This window comes from Ictidomys tridecemlineatus, chromosome 8 (assembly GCF_052094955.1).
Source record: "Ictidomys tridecemlineatus isolate mIctTri1 chromosome 8, mIctTri1.hap1, whole genome shotgun sequence".
Lineage (NCBI taxonomy): Eukaryota > Metazoa > Chordata > Mammalia > Rodentia > Sciuridae > Ictidomys > Ictidomys tridecemlineatus.
Window position 1 is genome coordinate 50810645 of NC_135484.1, and position 17138 is coordinate 50827782.

General features: G+C 31.1%; 1 protein-coding gene and 1 non-coding gene across 7 annotated transcripts in view; both read left to right on the forward strand.

Moving 5' to 3' along the window:
- Rev3l (REV3 like, DNA directed polymerase zeta catalytic subunit) overlaps positions 1-17138 on the forward strand; it is a 167395-nt gene that overhangs the window by 62763 nt on the left and 87494 nt on the right. For 5 of the 6 annotated variants that reach the window (XR_013424964.1, XR_013424965.1, XM_078019448.1 and 2 more), the window contains 5 exons: positions 6008-6104; positions 11081-11175; positions 11942-12046; positions 13085-13169; positions 13254-13405. Coding sequence is in view for 4 of the 6 variants with exons in the window: in XM_078019448.1 (XP_077875574.1) it covers positions 6008-6104; positions 11081-11175; positions 11942-12046; positions 13085-13169; positions 13254-13405 (534 nt within the window). In the remaining 2 variants the exon portion in view is untranslated. The remainder of the gene's footprint in view (positions 1-6007; positions 6105-11080; positions 11176-11941; positions 12047-13084; positions 13170-13253; positions 13406-17138) is intronic. The other variant, XM_078019449.1, reaches the window with a different exon arrangement.
- On the forward strand, positions 7561-7633 carry Trnag-ccc (transfer RNA glycine (anticodon CCC)). The gene has a single exon. It is a non-coding gene; the product is annotated as a tRNA-Gly (tRNA).

Below are 17138 nucleotides of genomic sequence, written 5' to 3' on the forward strand. Positions count from 1 at the left end.
GACTTCTAATAGATATGCCCTTAAGTCAAGCAGACTGAGAAGTGAAACACCTTTGAGATATTTCATCTCTCCAGTTTCAAATTCCCAAAACAAAAAAAGAGATTTTCAAATCTAAAACTTCATCTGAGGTGGTGCTGGTGTGGGAGAATTCTCAAGTCTAGCTAAAAAAGCAAATGCAGATCTTCTTAGAGGAAATTCTTTTAACTATAGATCTCAAATTTTAAAATTTCAAGTGTAATATGTTCAGCACAAAGTTTAGAATATACTAGTCATATCAGAAAACTAGTCTTCATTGGTAAAACCTAGAAAATATACAAACATATATACTCTAGACTTAGAGAATTCAGATATTGGAATTATTAGATATAGATTGAAAAGCTGAAATTTGGAATCCTTATCAAGTAAGGATGTTATTTGTAAAGTTCTAATATATAGAACGTATTTGTTTTACCTCTCCAACGTGCTAGTAATATCTTGAGGTGGAACAGCTTTGATACAATAAAACCTTTTTTAAAAGGGAAACATTTTGTGGCTGACAACATATTAAATATTACAAATATTGCATTTTTTAAATATGTAAATGTTGAATCATTGAAGCCCACAAGTTAGGGGCCCTTTAAAGTATAATAGGAATTACCCTTTAAAGTATAAACAAAAATAACTAATTCTACTATTTCAATAGAAGAACCTCAAATTTAGATGACAGTTAGATTATTAAATACAGTTTTTCTCATCTTATTATCTGAGAATAGTATAAAATTTTCAGAATCAACCTGATTATGTATTAAATAGCTCTCCCGTGGTTATCAAGAAAGAAATCCTCTAAGGTAGAATGAGGTTGACTTCGCTGCCTAGTTGCTCCTTTCTTCTATGTAGAGAAAGAAGCCTAAAGGAATGAAGAGCGATATAGGAAGATCATTGCCTTTCTTTCCTACAGGGATTGTAGTCCCTCAATCTCCCAAAACTGCATCTTTGTAAAAGCTGTGTTATTTTATATCCAGGAGATACTCATTTTTTACAGTATAGAGATGTTTTAAAAGTAAAAGTTGAAGGTGTCACATTACTCAATTTCAATACTTATTACAAAACTACAGAAGCTGTGGGAATCAAGGCAACATGGTATTGGTGAAAAGATACAAAAAACATACATATACCAATGGAGCAGATTAGATAGAGCCCAGAAATATGCCCAGATTTGAAACGGCTCATAATTGGCTCATATAGTTATCTTAATTTTGACAAAGGTACAATGGTAATTCAATGGAGAAAGAATAGTATTTTCAGTATATAATAGTGGATAATTGGATGTTTATGTGCCAGAAAATAAAACTCACACATATACTTTATACATTTTTTAAAAATTAACTTAAAATGATTTACAGACTGAAATGTACAAGTATCAGACTTTTAGAAGAAAGAAAAAGGGGAAAATCTTCCCAATTTTGAATTTGACCATAAGATTTTAGAAATGACAAACACTCAAAACAAAAAATGATCCATGAAAGAAAAAAATCAGTAATTTGGATTTTATCAAAATTAAAAAGTCATTCTCTGTGGAAAAAAATGTTAAAAGAATGAAAACAGAAGGTCATGGAGCAAAAGAAATATTTATAAATTGTATAGCTAACAATTATATCTAAAATGCATAAATGATTTCTAAAAATCAACAGTATAGAAGAAAACTAGTGAAATTCATATAAAAACAACCAAATTAAAAATGTCCAAAAGGCCCAAATGAATACTTTTATTAAAGAAGATGATGTAAGGATGGCAAACATATAAACAGATGCTATTCAATATGGGGAAATGTAAATTCATAGTACAAAGATCTGCCACAGTATACCTGTTTGAATCGCTACAATTCAAAATTTATAAGGATAACAAATGGTGGCCAACATGTGAAACCATAGCAAATCTTGTGCATTGCTGATGAAAATGCAAAAATAGCAGTCAGTTTGTAAAGATAGTTCAGTGATTTGTCATTACATTAAATACAGACATAGTATGACCCAACACTTGTACTTTTAGTTCCACCCAAATCTGAATACAAATGTTTATAGTAACTTTATTCATAATTGCTAAAAATGTAAAGCAACTAAGATGTCCAGTGAACAAGGAATTGGATAAACTGTGATACTATCTATTTTGTGAGAAAGAGGAACAAACTTTGGATTCACACCACATGGATGAAACTTTAAAGCATTTTACTAAGTAAAAGAAGCCAGACTCAAATGGTATAGTTTTATTCATATGACCTTCTAGAAAAGGCAAAACTGTAGAAGCAAAAAAATATTGGTTGCCAGGTATCAACAGAAAGGGGAGTATTGAAGTACAGGGACCTTTTAGGATGAAAGAATTATTCTGTATATACTGTGGTGGTAGATGTAGACTTGTTCCTCAAACCCATAGAACTGAACTGAACTTAAGGTTAAAATGTCACCAGTACATGTGGATATTGTGTATCCTCTAATACAATGCGATAGGAGGGGCACTTCATCAGTGATATGCTTTCGAGAAACCCATAGCCCTTAGAATTTATTTAACCCATATGGGTTAAATAGAATTTTAACCCATAGAAATTATTCTAAAATAAAAAGATTATTGGGGTGGGACCACAAGTTGGCTGTCAGTGCCAAGTATAGTTTCATCATGAAAAAAACATCAGACAGACTTAGACTGGAGGTCCTTCTATGGGTTTCTTTATTAATGCTCATGTCTATTAAGACATGAAACATAAGGAAAAACTAAGAAATAGACCAGAAGGGTTTAGGAAGACATGGTGCAACTACATGTGACATGGTGCCCTAGACTGGATTCTGTTATAGAAAGAGTACATTAATGGAAAAACTAGGGAAATTCAAATAAAAAGTATAGTTTAATTAATAGCAATCTTCTGTGTAAGTTTCTGCATTGTACCATGGTAATAAAGGTGTTTAAAATAAAGGAAACTAGGTAATCTACATTCAGAATTCTGTACTATTCTTGAGGCTTGCCTTTATATCCAAAATTATTCTAAAATAAAAAGATTATTGGGGTGGGGCCACAAGTTGGCTGTCAGTGCCAAGTATAGCTGATTTAAAGATTGAGGAATTGAAGTTTGTAGTGTATGTACAGTAAAAGTCGTCCCCCCACCCTCAATAAATAAAAAAGCAGGAGAGAAATTTGAATTAGCAAATTTAGGTAAACTGGTTTGTTTTTGGTTTGGTTTGGTTTGGTTTTACAAAATGATAATATTGGAATGGTAATTAGAAGTGATTTTTTTAAAAAGCATGGAAAATGTTTACAAATTTAAAGGCAAAATTGTGTGAAATTAGAAGAAATTTTAAAACTAGGGAAAATTGCAAATTGAAAAAATAAAATTTACATCTTAATTCATCATATGAATATTATGGTTTTATTTGGTATAAGATAAAATGTTATACTACATCTGGGTATCATAGCATATGCCTGTAATCTCAGCCGCTGGGAGACAGGCAGGAGGATCACAAGTTCAAGGCCAGCCTGGGCAACTTAGCAAGACCATGTCTCAAAATACAAAATAAAAATACTGGTGATATAATTTGATGGTAAAGCATGCCTTGGTTCAATCGCCAGTACTGAAAAAAAAAAAAATCAAATGGTTATATGACAGTCATGGAGAGAATAGGTAAATTTGTTAAATAATCTTTTGTATTTTACTTTGTCATGTTACAAACATTGCAATTAAGAGTAAAGCTCTTATGGCAAATAAATATGTATTGTATATTTAAATAATAGTATTTTTATCTTATAAGACAAATTAATGAAATATCTCTTAATTACTTGTTAATGTAGCTTTACTTTTGAAACTGAAATACATTCAAAAGTGAAAAATATTTAGAAATTTGAATGTTATATGCATTTTTATAATTTTGTACTAGGTACAAAATTATAAAAATGCATATAATATTGTATAATCAATTGCCAAATGAAATGGAAATGGTACTAGTTATTATAGTTTGTTAAAGTGTATAAAATACTTAAATGGAATAAATATTTTGGGTATCCCAGAGTCATTTTATATTATATATCTTTAACATCTATAGTTGAAAGAAATTATATGTATATATAATACTTATGAATATATGTGGGGGGATGATTATATGTATGATTCTTTTGTTTATTTGTTTTGATCTTTTGGCAGTACTGGAGATTGAAACCAGGGCTCTCTCTACCACTAAGCTAACATTGCCAGTTCTTTTTATTTTTTATTTTGAGGCAGGCCTCCCTAATTTGCCCAGATTGGCCTCAAATTTGTAATCTTCTTACCTCAGCCTCCCAACTAGCTGGAATTATAGGTATGTGCCACTGCACCTTACTGAACATATTTAAATGAGGATGTTTTCATATTTCCTAGGGAAATATGCTGAAACAATACCCAAGAGTGTAGGTAAAACAAAATTTGAGGTAGAAGGGATGCTGGGGATTGAATCCAGGGCTTCATGCATCAAGCACTCTTCACTAAGCTCATCCCCATCCCTGAAATTAGAATTTTTGTAATGTGATTGGTAACCCTAAATCAGTAAATTTGTATATATTTTTATTGATATAAATTTCTTAGAAAATAATAAATTTAAAAATGTGAAGTAATTTCTTACCAATGCCCTATCCAAAGCCTTTTATTTTTATTTTTTAAAAAATATTTTTTTAATTGTAAATGGATTACTTACTTACTTGCTTACTTATTTATTTATATGCGATGCTGAGGATCAAACCCAGGGCCTCACATATGCCTCACACATGCTCTACCACTGAGCTACAACTCTAGCCCCGAAAGCCTTTTAAAACCAGAATTTGTATAAAATCAATTGCATGTTTTAGCATCTGTTTTGTTGAAAGATGATGGTGCTTTATCTCATTCTAATTATACCATTTTATGATTAAACTAACTAAATCAGAGTTTTAAATTTACCGAAAGAGAATTGTGAATTTACTCTTTCTTAATGTTAGGATTCATTTCGATACCACTCATTTGGCTTTCTTTTATTTGAAAATTTAAATTCCTGCAGGAGGTAACAAAAATAGTTCAAAAATTTAGAGACTCCTTCCAAGGCATTATTACCTTGGGACTCAGTTTCTGAAATTCGGATCTGTAAGCAAACATGTGTAGTTTCCCCTTCAAATCCAGGTCAAATTTTATTCACATTTACCTAGGCTTCCACTCACTATTACCACCCATTATGTCTGGAACACATTGTGTATTTTCTTTTTGTTTAGGAATTTGTTATCAAAGTATGTTTCGAATTTCATGTGAAATTTCCACTCGAATTTTTATTGAAGCCCAGGGTACCTTAGGAATTTAAAGTCCATAAAAACTCATAATTCTGTATTTTTCAAATGAGATACAATAGCATTTTTAAATGTATCATTCTTTCATTATATTATGAGAGTATTGTAGCCATTTCCCCCTCGTGTCTATATATTGCAAATATTTTTATTTCTGCTCTGAGTTTGGAGTTAATAATAAACATTTTTTTCTTTTTCCTCTTAGGTTGAATTTTTAGGACATAATTTAGGGATTAGACTATATATTATTATTTTACTTAAAGTATAATTATATGTAAATTATAGGGACTGATTTATTTATTTTAATCTTTTTTGGATACACACAACAGTGTATTCTATTTCAACATATTATACATACATGGAGTATAACTTATTCTAACTAGGATCCCATTCTTGTGTTTATACATGATGTGGAGTTTCACTGGTGGTGTATTCATGTATGAAAATAGGAAAGTTATGTCCATTCATTCTTCTGTCTTTCCTGTTCTCACTCCTGCTCCCTTCGCTTCATTCTCCCTTTTCTAATCCACTGAATTTCTATCCTTCCCCTTCTGATGTATGTATATTAGCATACAAATATCAGAGAGACCATTCTGCCTTAGGTTTTTCTAGGATTGGCTTATTTCACTTACTTAGCATGATAGTCTCCAGATTCATCCTTTTGCCAGCAAAAGTCATAAAAAATTTACCTTTCTACACCTAGGTGATACATCACATGCAACTGGATCATGCAAGGATCGGTTATCAGGAAATACCCTTCCTGGTACTTTATTTTGGTGGGAAGAAGGTGAAATACCAAGGTTAGTTAATGTGGTAAAGGAAATGAATGTTTTATGTGTATCCCAGTTGGGATGATAAATCAGTGGTACCGTATTTTGGGCCCTTTTAATTGATGAGTTTAACAGTAAAGCAAATCTCAATGTTATAAAGAATTGTAGATTTAAAATCAGATCATGAAATGTACCTAGTTATTACCTAATTAATAAATCTGTGGTAGATTGTAATATTTCTAGCATTCATCTTCATTATGCATTCTAAACTGAGATCTTATGGCTTATCATAAAGTTAAAAAAAATAATGTTTATAATAAATAGCAACTTAAAACTGAAATAAGCAAATATTCTAATAAAAACCCCACAAATTTCTAAATATTAAGTGTTTATGAAAATAAATGCATTGACATGCTGTGTTAATGAATAATATAATTGTGGTTTCTTTCAATTATCTTATTGATTTTTTTTTTAAAAAGTTACCATCATTTTATTTTATTTTATTTTTTTAAAGAGAGAGGGAGAGAGAGAAAGAGAGAATTTTAATATTTATTATTTTTTTTAGTATTTGGCGGACACAACATCTTTGTATGTGGTGCTGAGGATCGAACCCGGGCCGCAGGCACGCCAGGCGAGCGCGCTACCGCTTGAGCCACATCCCCAGCCCCTCTTATTGATTTTTTTGAATGTCATACTCCAATTGTATAGAATTCCCTAGGTTAATATGGTTTCTTCTACAATCTGGGTAGCACAGAAAAGGCCAACTATCTTTCTATTACATTTCCTTCCATTTGACTTGTTAAGGAAATTGGGGAAAGGGAAGTCAGAAAATATAAGATAAACAACATCAGTTTTGAAAGTGTGACTGTTGTATTCTTCCCAGGGGGCTTTTTTCATTTTGCTCCCAGCAGTTCAGCTGGCAAGGAGGTTCTTCCGGGAAGAACAGGCTCTGGGGACAGCAGCTTCCACCATAAGGCAGGCATATAATTGGCAATGGTCTAAATTAATCAGTAATAGCTTTGGTCTGTAATCAGTACCTAAATCAGTAGTTTTATCTACATAGAACTAAGGGGTTTCTCTTTTATACCACATGGCATTGCCCAAACTTTCTTTATCCTTTTATTGGTCAGCTGAGTAGTGTGGCAGGATAGTTATAGTTTTCCCCTTTTCACTTCACTTGTCACCTGATACTTTTTAAGAATGCAAGGAACATGGGTTGGGGATGTGGCTCAAGCGGTAGCGCGCTCGCCTGGCATGCGTGCGGCCCGGGCTCAGCACCACATACAAACAAAGATGTTCGTGTCCACCAAAAACTAAAACATAAATATTAACGAAATTCTCTCTCTCTCTCTTAAAAAAAAGAAAAAAAAAGAATGCAAGGAAGAAATTGTATCTTTAATGACTTTATTTTTTATTTCATGAAAAGAAAATGTGAATTTATTAACTAGTTGAATATAAACTATCAAAAATATTTCTATAGAGGGCTGGGGATATAGCTCAGTTGGTAGAGTGCTTGCCTCCCATGTACAAGGCCCTGGGTTCAATCCCCAGCACCACCAAAAAAAAAAAAAGAAAAACAATTTCTATAGAGCTTAATTTGTATAGTTTCAAATCTTTAATGTATATTTGACAGAATTTCCATATCAGAATTACTTGGGGTTTCTTAGTATACCTAGAGTTAAAAATTTCATTATATTGTTTTAAGACTGGAATAGTATAGCAGAATGAATCTTTAAAGACTGAATTAATATGGAAAATCAATGACTCTTAATTCTTGTATTAAGAAGGATCAGGACTTTTAAAAAAAAATTTAGTAGTCAACGGATTTTATTTATTTATATGCAGTGCTGAGAATCAAACCCTGTGTCTCACACATGCCAGGCAAGTGCTTGACCACTGAGCCCTGTCCCCAGCCCAGCATCAGGACCTTTTGATAAACACACTGATAACTTCTTAGTTTCTTCACATATGTAGTGGGATTTTTTTTATAATCTTTTGGAGATGATTGTGTACACTAGATTCCCTAGTTTTCTAAGTGCTATATGTAGTAGGTTTTTTTTTTCTTTTCTTTTCATGATCAATTAAAATTTATTTGTAGTTTGAAGCCCTTTTATAACTAATGTCTTTCTAGTTAGGTCCCGAGACTGTAAATTTGGGGAAATTCTGTATTTTAATGAAAAACTTTAACTTCAGAATGTTTTTTAAAGTGCCCTGTTTTATTTACTTTTAAGAGTTGTACAGTGGCTGGGGATGTAGCTCAGTGGTAAAGCCCTTGCCTAGCATGTATGAGTCCCTGGATTTGACACCTAGCACCAGGAAAAAACAAAGAAAGAAAAAGAAGGTGTACGAACTAAATTATAAGGAAAGATATGAATAAGCAAATTAGTGAAGTTACTCAAGTTATTCAGAGTTAGAATTTGTAATAAGTACAGAATAGTTACATATAAAATATTGCTTTCTGATTATCCCATATTTTTATATTTTTCTCATGCTGATATAAATGGAAATCTATAATTGGGTCAAATACACAGTATAAAAAGTTTTGTCATAAGTTAGTATTTTTCTAGTGTTCTAGAGTCATATCTAACCCCGTACTAGTACTTTCTTCTGGGTACTTTCCCTCACTCCCAGTATAAATGTTTTATTTCTCTTCACAAATCTTAAAAAGGCCATAACAGGGCTGGGGTTGTAGCTCGGCCATAGAGTACTTGCTTGGCACTGAGTTCAATCCTCATCACCACATAAAAATACATAAATAAAAGGGTATTATGTCCATCTACAACTAAAAAAAATACTGGAAAAAACCACAAAGGTCATAACAAATAGCAACAAATTTGTAATGAGTTGGGGTGCTAAGTCAACAGTTTTGCTAACCTTACTTTCAAAAAATTTTTCAGTGTAAAATACCTAATATATGACCCTTCACGGTCATTTGCCTAAGTGTTAAATCTACAAATGTCAAAAATCTAACTTCAGTAATCTTAATACTGGCTACCCATCAAAATCATATGGAAAGAGTTTTTAAATTAATACTTGTCTTAGCTCTGTCCTCAATAATTCTAAGTTAAGCTGTGAACAGAAATATGCAGAGAGGTACAGTTGTCTGACTGGCACCATATTATCTACCTTCAGTGATTAAAATAAATGGTCTACATGTATATGCTAAAGTTTTTTTATCATACTTTTTCTGCCTGTTGGAAACAAATTTTTAAATCAGAAGTCAGTTTTGTTTATTTGGGATCATTTCCTGTCTGGAATGTCTAAAGTAGTTTTGTAATAAGTGTAATAAATTGTTGTAAGTTTCTGTGATAAATTTACTGGTAGTACTAGGGATCGAACTGAGGCCTTCAAGCATGCCAGGCAAGCGCTCCAGAACAGAGATTATATTTTTTAATATTATTGTTTCCCTCCTTTGTCACAAAAGTGCTACTCCTGGAAGGTTCTTTTTTTGACATTTACAGTATAATTCTTTCAGCATGCAAAACTTTTTAGTATAAAAAGTAAATTGTTTGGGCTGGGGATGTTGCTCAAGTGGTAGTGTGCTTGCCTGGCATGCGCGGGGCACTGGATTCCATCCTCAGCACCACATAAAAATAAAATAAAGATGTTGTGTCCACTGAAAACTAAAAAATAAATATTAAAAAATTCTCTCTCTTTCTTTCTCTCTCTCTCTCTTTTAAAAAAAAGTAAATTATTGACTATAAACTATTTTATCTGATACTTCCGTACATGGCAAAACTGATATTGTGAAATTGTATGAACAAAAAGAACAGTTTACTTTGGGAATTATTTTTTTCAGAACACTAAAGAAATTATTGTGATAATTTGGCTAGTATGCCATTCCTCTATCAATAGTAAAAAGATACATGTATATGTATGGATGTTGTACAGATGTTTACATGTGTACGAATATATATCCACATATAAGTCTGAATATGAAAATTCTGTGATGTAACAAAATTCACTTCTGTTCTTTTTTGTGCATTTGCTGGGGATTGAACACAGGGCCTTACACATGTCAGGCAAGTGCTCTGTTAACTGAGTTACATCCCCAGCCCTAACAAATTAATTTCTAATGTCCCATCAAAATTTCCTTAGGGAAAGAGGTCCTACTATTGTTTCTCTTAAAATATTGAAGACATTTCATTTCAAATCAAATGTTAATGATATCAGTCACTTTCAAGTAAAGTCATGGATGTCCCCTTTTCATTTTGGTGTTGGGTTGGGTAGAAGATCTCAATTTTAAAATGAGTAAAATGGAATTCATACTAGATATTGCCTGTTTGTTCTAGTAAGCATGGACAATTATGTGGTGTCTTTTCTTCATTGGCTCTAATGAAAAAACAATTGCTTTTGAGTCAAAGGGCATTAGTGGGAAAATAACCCTCTGTTCTCATAAATAAATTAATGACCTGGTGTCATTACTCTTGCTAGTTATGATCCCACCATGCAGCATTCATGTAGTTTATCAATTCTATGGTTATGAAGAATTTTAAAGCATTCCCCAGCTCAACTGTAGTTGAGGGCAGGAAGAGCAAGAAGTTATCTTGCTTACTTTTTAGTATGCTAGCTTCCCTCATCTCTTATTGCATGTTCTCTTCTTGGTTTTTGGAAAACTTATTATTGCTGAAGAAAAGGCCTCTAGGCAACTGATTTTATATGTGTGGGGTCTTTTATGCATATACTGTTATCCTCCTTTATCCCGTCCCATTCTTCTCTGCACCATAATCTCATACTAAAACATTGAATAGTCCTTATATATTAAATACAATTAACCAAAATATGTTGAATATGCTGCCAAGGTTCTCAATGTATTTTTCTCGTTCTATTTTTCTTTTGTATGTATATATAATACCAATTATGTCATAAATAATTGTAAATTAATTTAATTTCACTAGGTTTTCTGTTACTACAAAACGTGAAATCTTGTATGAGTAAGAAAAATCTTACAAAGTTTTCTCTAACATGGTTTTTTGTTGTTGTTTTTTGATATCTCTTCGTTACAGCTCTTTAAAACTGGAAGGTGTTGAACCACAGAGTACTTGTGAATTAGAAGTGGATGCTGTAGCTGCTGACATTTTAAATCGTCTGGATATTGAGAGTACATATTCAATTACTTTTATATATATTTTTATTTGTAAAACCTAATGATCAAAGTAGAGTGGAAAACTACCAAGAACTAAGATATTATAGAAAAAGAATGCAACATATTTTTAAGATTTCTTCTGTATTTCTGAAGGGATGAACGTTATTTTTCACTCATATTTTCATTCATATGAGTATAAAACTAAAATAAGTATGACATTAAATAAAAGGAGCCAATATAAAATAATTTAATATACTCTGACTTTTAATTGTTTTATCTTCAGATTATATACCAGGGAGGAACTCTAAGATCTATAAACTATGGTCAAATGTTTGAATTTTATTTCCTTGATGGGTTTGGGGGAGACCATATAAAGAAAACTAACAAAGGAGTAACATAATAAATACAGGTTGGCAAAGGGGAATGAAGGGAAAGTAGGAGGTGGGAATAGGAAAGACAGTAGAATTAATCAAACATAACTTTCCTATATTCATACATGAATACACAACCAATGAAACTCCACATCATGTTTAATCCCAAGAATAGAATTAGATGAGTTATATTCTATATATGTTTAATATGTCAAAATATACTTTATTATCAATGTATATCTAACAAGAACAAATTTTAAAAATACATGTTGAGATAGCTTATCCATTATTACACAAAATAGATAATTCTTTTTCTTAATAGGCATTGTTTATTATAGAAATAGTAGATTTCTTAAGCAAGAATTATTCACAGTGACCCTTGTAATATTGAATTATTATTGTGATTACAGCTCAAATTGGTGGAAACCCTGGTTTACAGGCCATATGGGAAGATGAAAAACAACGACGAAGAAACAGAAATGAAACTTCTCAAATTAGCCAACCTGAATCACAAGGTATATACCTAATAATACTCTAATAAGGTTTTATTTTATTTTTAATTTTTAAATTTGTTCTAATTAGTTATACATGACAGTAGAATATATCATTTCTAATGATGTTTTAAACTAATATTTTAATGGGAAAATTTAGCCCTTGAGTTTTTCCCTTAGCACTAGTTTTTACTTTTCAAATTATCTTTAAAATTTCTGTGTATTTTTTCTATTGTCATTGCCATATAATCAGTAGTTCTTTCTTTACAACTGTAATCTACAGTGGGAAAATTCTCCATGAGAATTTGACATCTCTACTGTCTTTGGTTCTCACTGTATTTTATTATCTTGCTCTACTTTCTGTTCCTTTTCCCTCTTCTAGTGTGTTCCAGCTTTCTGTATTTCCAACCATGAATCTCAACTTAGAAATACCGTTTAGTTTATGAAGCTTTGATAACATGTTGCCCCAAATTTGGGAATGTCATATCAGCCCTTGCTTTGATCATCACATACAGTTCTGAGGAAAATACTCATTTACTATTAAATATTGTAACATTCAAAAGGAATTTGAGAGGGCTCAAGTAAATACCGTAAATACAACAAAATTTTTTAAATGAAGGTCAAAGAATAAGACAATACAAAGGCAAATCTATTTAAGATATAGAAGTAAGCCCTATATTGAAATCCAATAAAATTGTAAATTTTTATAATGTTTATGGCACTAAAAATGTTTTGATAAAATTTGTGTGCCCTTTAGAAGAGAAAGATTATATTTACAAAGGGAAAATTTCTGGTTTCTGGATCTATGATACATTTATAGATAGACAGCAATGTTTTTCTCTTAGATTTAAGTTAAAATTATTGAATTAATTTATAACTTCAGTAACAAGCATTTCTCTTTTTTTTTGATTCTGTAATTGGACTACAGGTAGGTAGTGTTTTATGTGTCAAGAGAAAGATAGGAAATTACTATCAAAAAAATTTCAAGCTGCTATAGAAGAAAGGAAAAATATTTTATTCGTTTGCTATATACATTTTTTAATGCTCTTTTAAAATTCAAAGATCGCAGGTTGTTGCCAGCAACAGAAAGTGAAAAAAAATTTCAGAAGAAACTTCAGGAAATTCTCAAACAGAATGATTTCTCTGTGTAAGTGGTTATTTATTCTAGATCTCAGAACTAATTTTATTGCCTTGTTGTCTAGTTTGTTATAAAGGATATGTTTTAATTAAGCAGAACATTATCAGGATCTGTGGACTACAGCGATATATCCCAGGAGTTCTCTGCTGAGTTAACATTGCATTCTGAGGTTCTGACTCCTGAAATGCTTCAGTGTACACCAGCTAATATGATAGAAGTCCATAAAGACACAGAATTTAGCAAAGGTGAGATTATCTTTTCAAACATACAGAATATAGTCCAATAAACATCTGTGTATTTAACAATGAGATATTAATATTTTATTTGATTTGCTAGTGTCTTTTTCCCCTTGAAATAAACATGGATATAGTAAAAATTCTCTCTCCCATTGCTATACTCTTTTAATATCTTGATATTAGGTAAGTACTGTCCTAAAGTTGGTGCAAACTTTTGCCAAATATGATTTTGTGTTTTGTGTTTTATCTGTCAACAATGTAAGCTGTTGTTTTAGATTTTTAATTTTATATAAATGGTATCCTGCATGGCATAGATAAAGCACCTTGCTTTTTTCAATCAATACTATCTATTTTTAAGCAACTTAATTGAAATATAGTAAATTTACAGAATAGTACAACCATCTCCACAATCTAATATTAGAACATTTCCATGAACTCAGAGGATCTCTTGTGTTCATTTTCAGGTAGGAACCTTCCCACCCCTAACTGAAGTAACCACTAATCCGTTTTCTCAAGTCTCTACATTTGTCCTTTTTAGATATGTCATCTAAATGAAATCATTCAATATGTAGTTTTTGTTCCTTCCTTTTGTATAGTACTTTCAAGTTTTATCCATGTTGTAGTATCTACTTGTATTTGTTCCTTTTTACTGTCGAATAGTATTTCATTATGTAGATATACCATATTTTGTTTCCATTTATCATTTGATGAATATTTGAATTGTTTTCACTTTTGATTGATGATAATAATATTGCTGTAAACAGTAAAACATAAAATGTAGAATAAATATCATGAGAAGAGTTATAAAATAATGGAAACAATAGCAAATGAAATCAGTTTGAGAATAACTTTATTACAAAGGTTATCTTTGCCTAGAGAAAAACGAATAATGTTCCTATGAACATTTGAGTATAAGTCTTTGTGTGAATATATGTTTTCATTTCTCTTGAGTTGGTATCAGTGAGTAGAATTGGTAGTCATATAATAAATTTGTATTTAGCTTTTAAGTAAACTGCCAAGCTATTTTCCAAAGTAACTACACTGCTTTACATTCCCACCAGCTATACTTAAGGTTCTTTGTGGCTGTATGTCCTAACAAACATTTGGAGTTATCTGTCTTTTTTAATGTAGTCATCATAGAGTGAGTGAAATGGTATTTTATTGTGGTTTTCATTTTCATTTCTCAAAACTACTAATGATGTGAACTATCTTTTTATGTCAACATTATACTTTGAAATTCTATTCTTGTTCACTCATTTTAACTATTTATCAGTGTTCCATTTTAAAACTCAACAGTTTGTCAGATTCTCTACAATTTTTAAGTGGTTTGTGTTTTGCAGTGCAATATCTCCTATGGCTGTGTGTAGGAGTTTCTCTACAGAACACATGTAAATGTAATTTGCTGGATGCTAGAATGTTTTCACTGTACTCTACCCATGTAGCATTTGTTTTAACAGTGGTTCTGAATTGCATTTACCTTATATGTGATTGATAAGTAATAAAATAATGAGTTTCACTCAGTAGTCATTTTGTTTCACATGCAATTTTTCAAGATAAGAGGGGCCTCAACAACATTTGATAGTATAAAAATAATAAATATATACTAATATATATGAAAAATATGCTACTCTAGTTCTTTTGAAATGGTACCTTATTTTAATCTTCATTTTCTAACTGTCAAGGCCCTTTAGGATTCTTCTTAACGTGTTATTTATTATAGATGTATTTTCTCACTACCAAGACTTTTCCTACAAAAATTTAGCTTCTTTTCTCTTTCTCTTGTTAAAAAAAAAAATCTACACACGCACACACAAAATATATGTATTTTTTGTGTTTTGTGTGTCTTCAATTTTAATATTAAATTTAACAGTATCTTCCTTTATAGTTTGGTTTTTGTACCTGGTTTATGAGTCCTTCTCTACACTGATGTCATGAAAGTTTTCAATATTCATCCTAAGGTTTTAGTGTGTTTATGATTTAGTTTTTTCCACTTAGCCCTTCTTTAATTCAATTGAAATAATACCTACATAAGTAATAATCTAATTGTATATTATTTGTGCTTGTGTATGAGTGTAAGCAGCTAGTTCAATATATTCATTCAACAGAGTTTTTGTGTCCCTCTGGATTCCCCCCTCTGTTATATTCCTTTATGTTGTTAATATTATACTCTTTTAATTAGGATTTTTTATAAACTCTTGTCAAGGCATATCTTTCTCATCTAGCTTCTGAATTGTCTTGCCTCTTGATCCTTTAAAAAAGTCCCTTTGTTAATTTTAGGATTACATTGTCTTGTTTCTGTGAATAATTACTTTAGGATTATATTGAACTTATCAACTAGTTTAAAAACTTTTTTTAATATCAACTTATCTACAAATTATTTTTTCATTTTATTCAGTATTCATTCACGTCTTTCAATAATTTTATGATTTATCATAAAAATTGGTATATGTTTTTTTATATATACTCCAGGTACCTTTCCATTGTTGTGGTTGTAAATTTGTCTTTCAAAAATTATATTGTCTAATTGTTGATATTTAGGAACGACAGCATCCTTTGTGTATTAATCTTTAATCCAGCAACTTGTATTAGTGCTAATCGTTTTGATATACTTTCTCTTGAATTTTCAGTGTATAGAGTAGTCATTTGCAAGTAACTATTTAATTACTCCCCTTCCTATGCTCAGATTTTATCCTTCCTGTTTTAATGTTCTGCCTAAAAACTGTAGGATGATGTTGAGTGGAAATAATACTCTTTTTCCTGACTTTAAACTGAATGCATTTATATTTTATTAAGTGTGAAATTTACCACAGAGTTTTGGTAGATGTGCCTTAATCAGGTTAATATTTTTTAAAATTCTTGTTTGCTTAGAACTTTGTATTTTAAGTCACAGTTGATATTAAGTTTTACCAAATATTCTTTTCTGAATTTATTTAAATTAGAATTTTTTCTCTTTTATTCTGTTAATGTTGTCAATTACATTAAAATAATTTTTTAATTTTTATTATTGGTTGTTCAAAACATTACATAGTTCTTGACATATCATATTTCATACATTTGATTCAAGTGGGTTATGAACTCCCATTTTTACCCCGTATACAGATTGTAGAATCACATCAGTTACACATCCACTGTTTTACATATTGCCATACTAGTGTCTGATGTGTTCTGCTGCCTTTCCTATCCTCTACTATCCCCCCTCCCCTCCCCTCCCCTCCCCTCTTCTCTCTCTACCCCATCTACTGTAATTCATTTCTCCCCTTGTTTTTTTCCCTTTCCCCTCACTTCCTCTTATATGTAATTTTGTATAACAATGAGGGTCTCCTTCCATTTCCATGCAATTTCCCTTCTCTCTCCCTTTCCCTCCCACCTCTTGTCCCTGTTTAATGTTAATCTTCTTCTCATGCTCTTCCTCCCTGCTCTGTTCTTAGTTGTTCTCCTTATATCAAAGAAGACATTTGGCATTTGCTTTTTAGGGATTGGCTAGCTTCATTTAGCATAATCTCCTCTAATGCCATCCATTTCCCTGCAAATTCCATGATTTTGTCATTTTTTAGTGCAGAGTAATACTCCATTGTGTATAAATGCCACATTTTTTTTACATTAAAATAATTTGTAATTTTCTAATGATAAACTACCTTTATACTCCTGAAATAAATCTTTTATGGTCACAATGTGATGTTTTTTTATAAACATTGATATACCTATTTTTCTAGTTTTGTTTGTTTTAATAATTGAGAAAGAA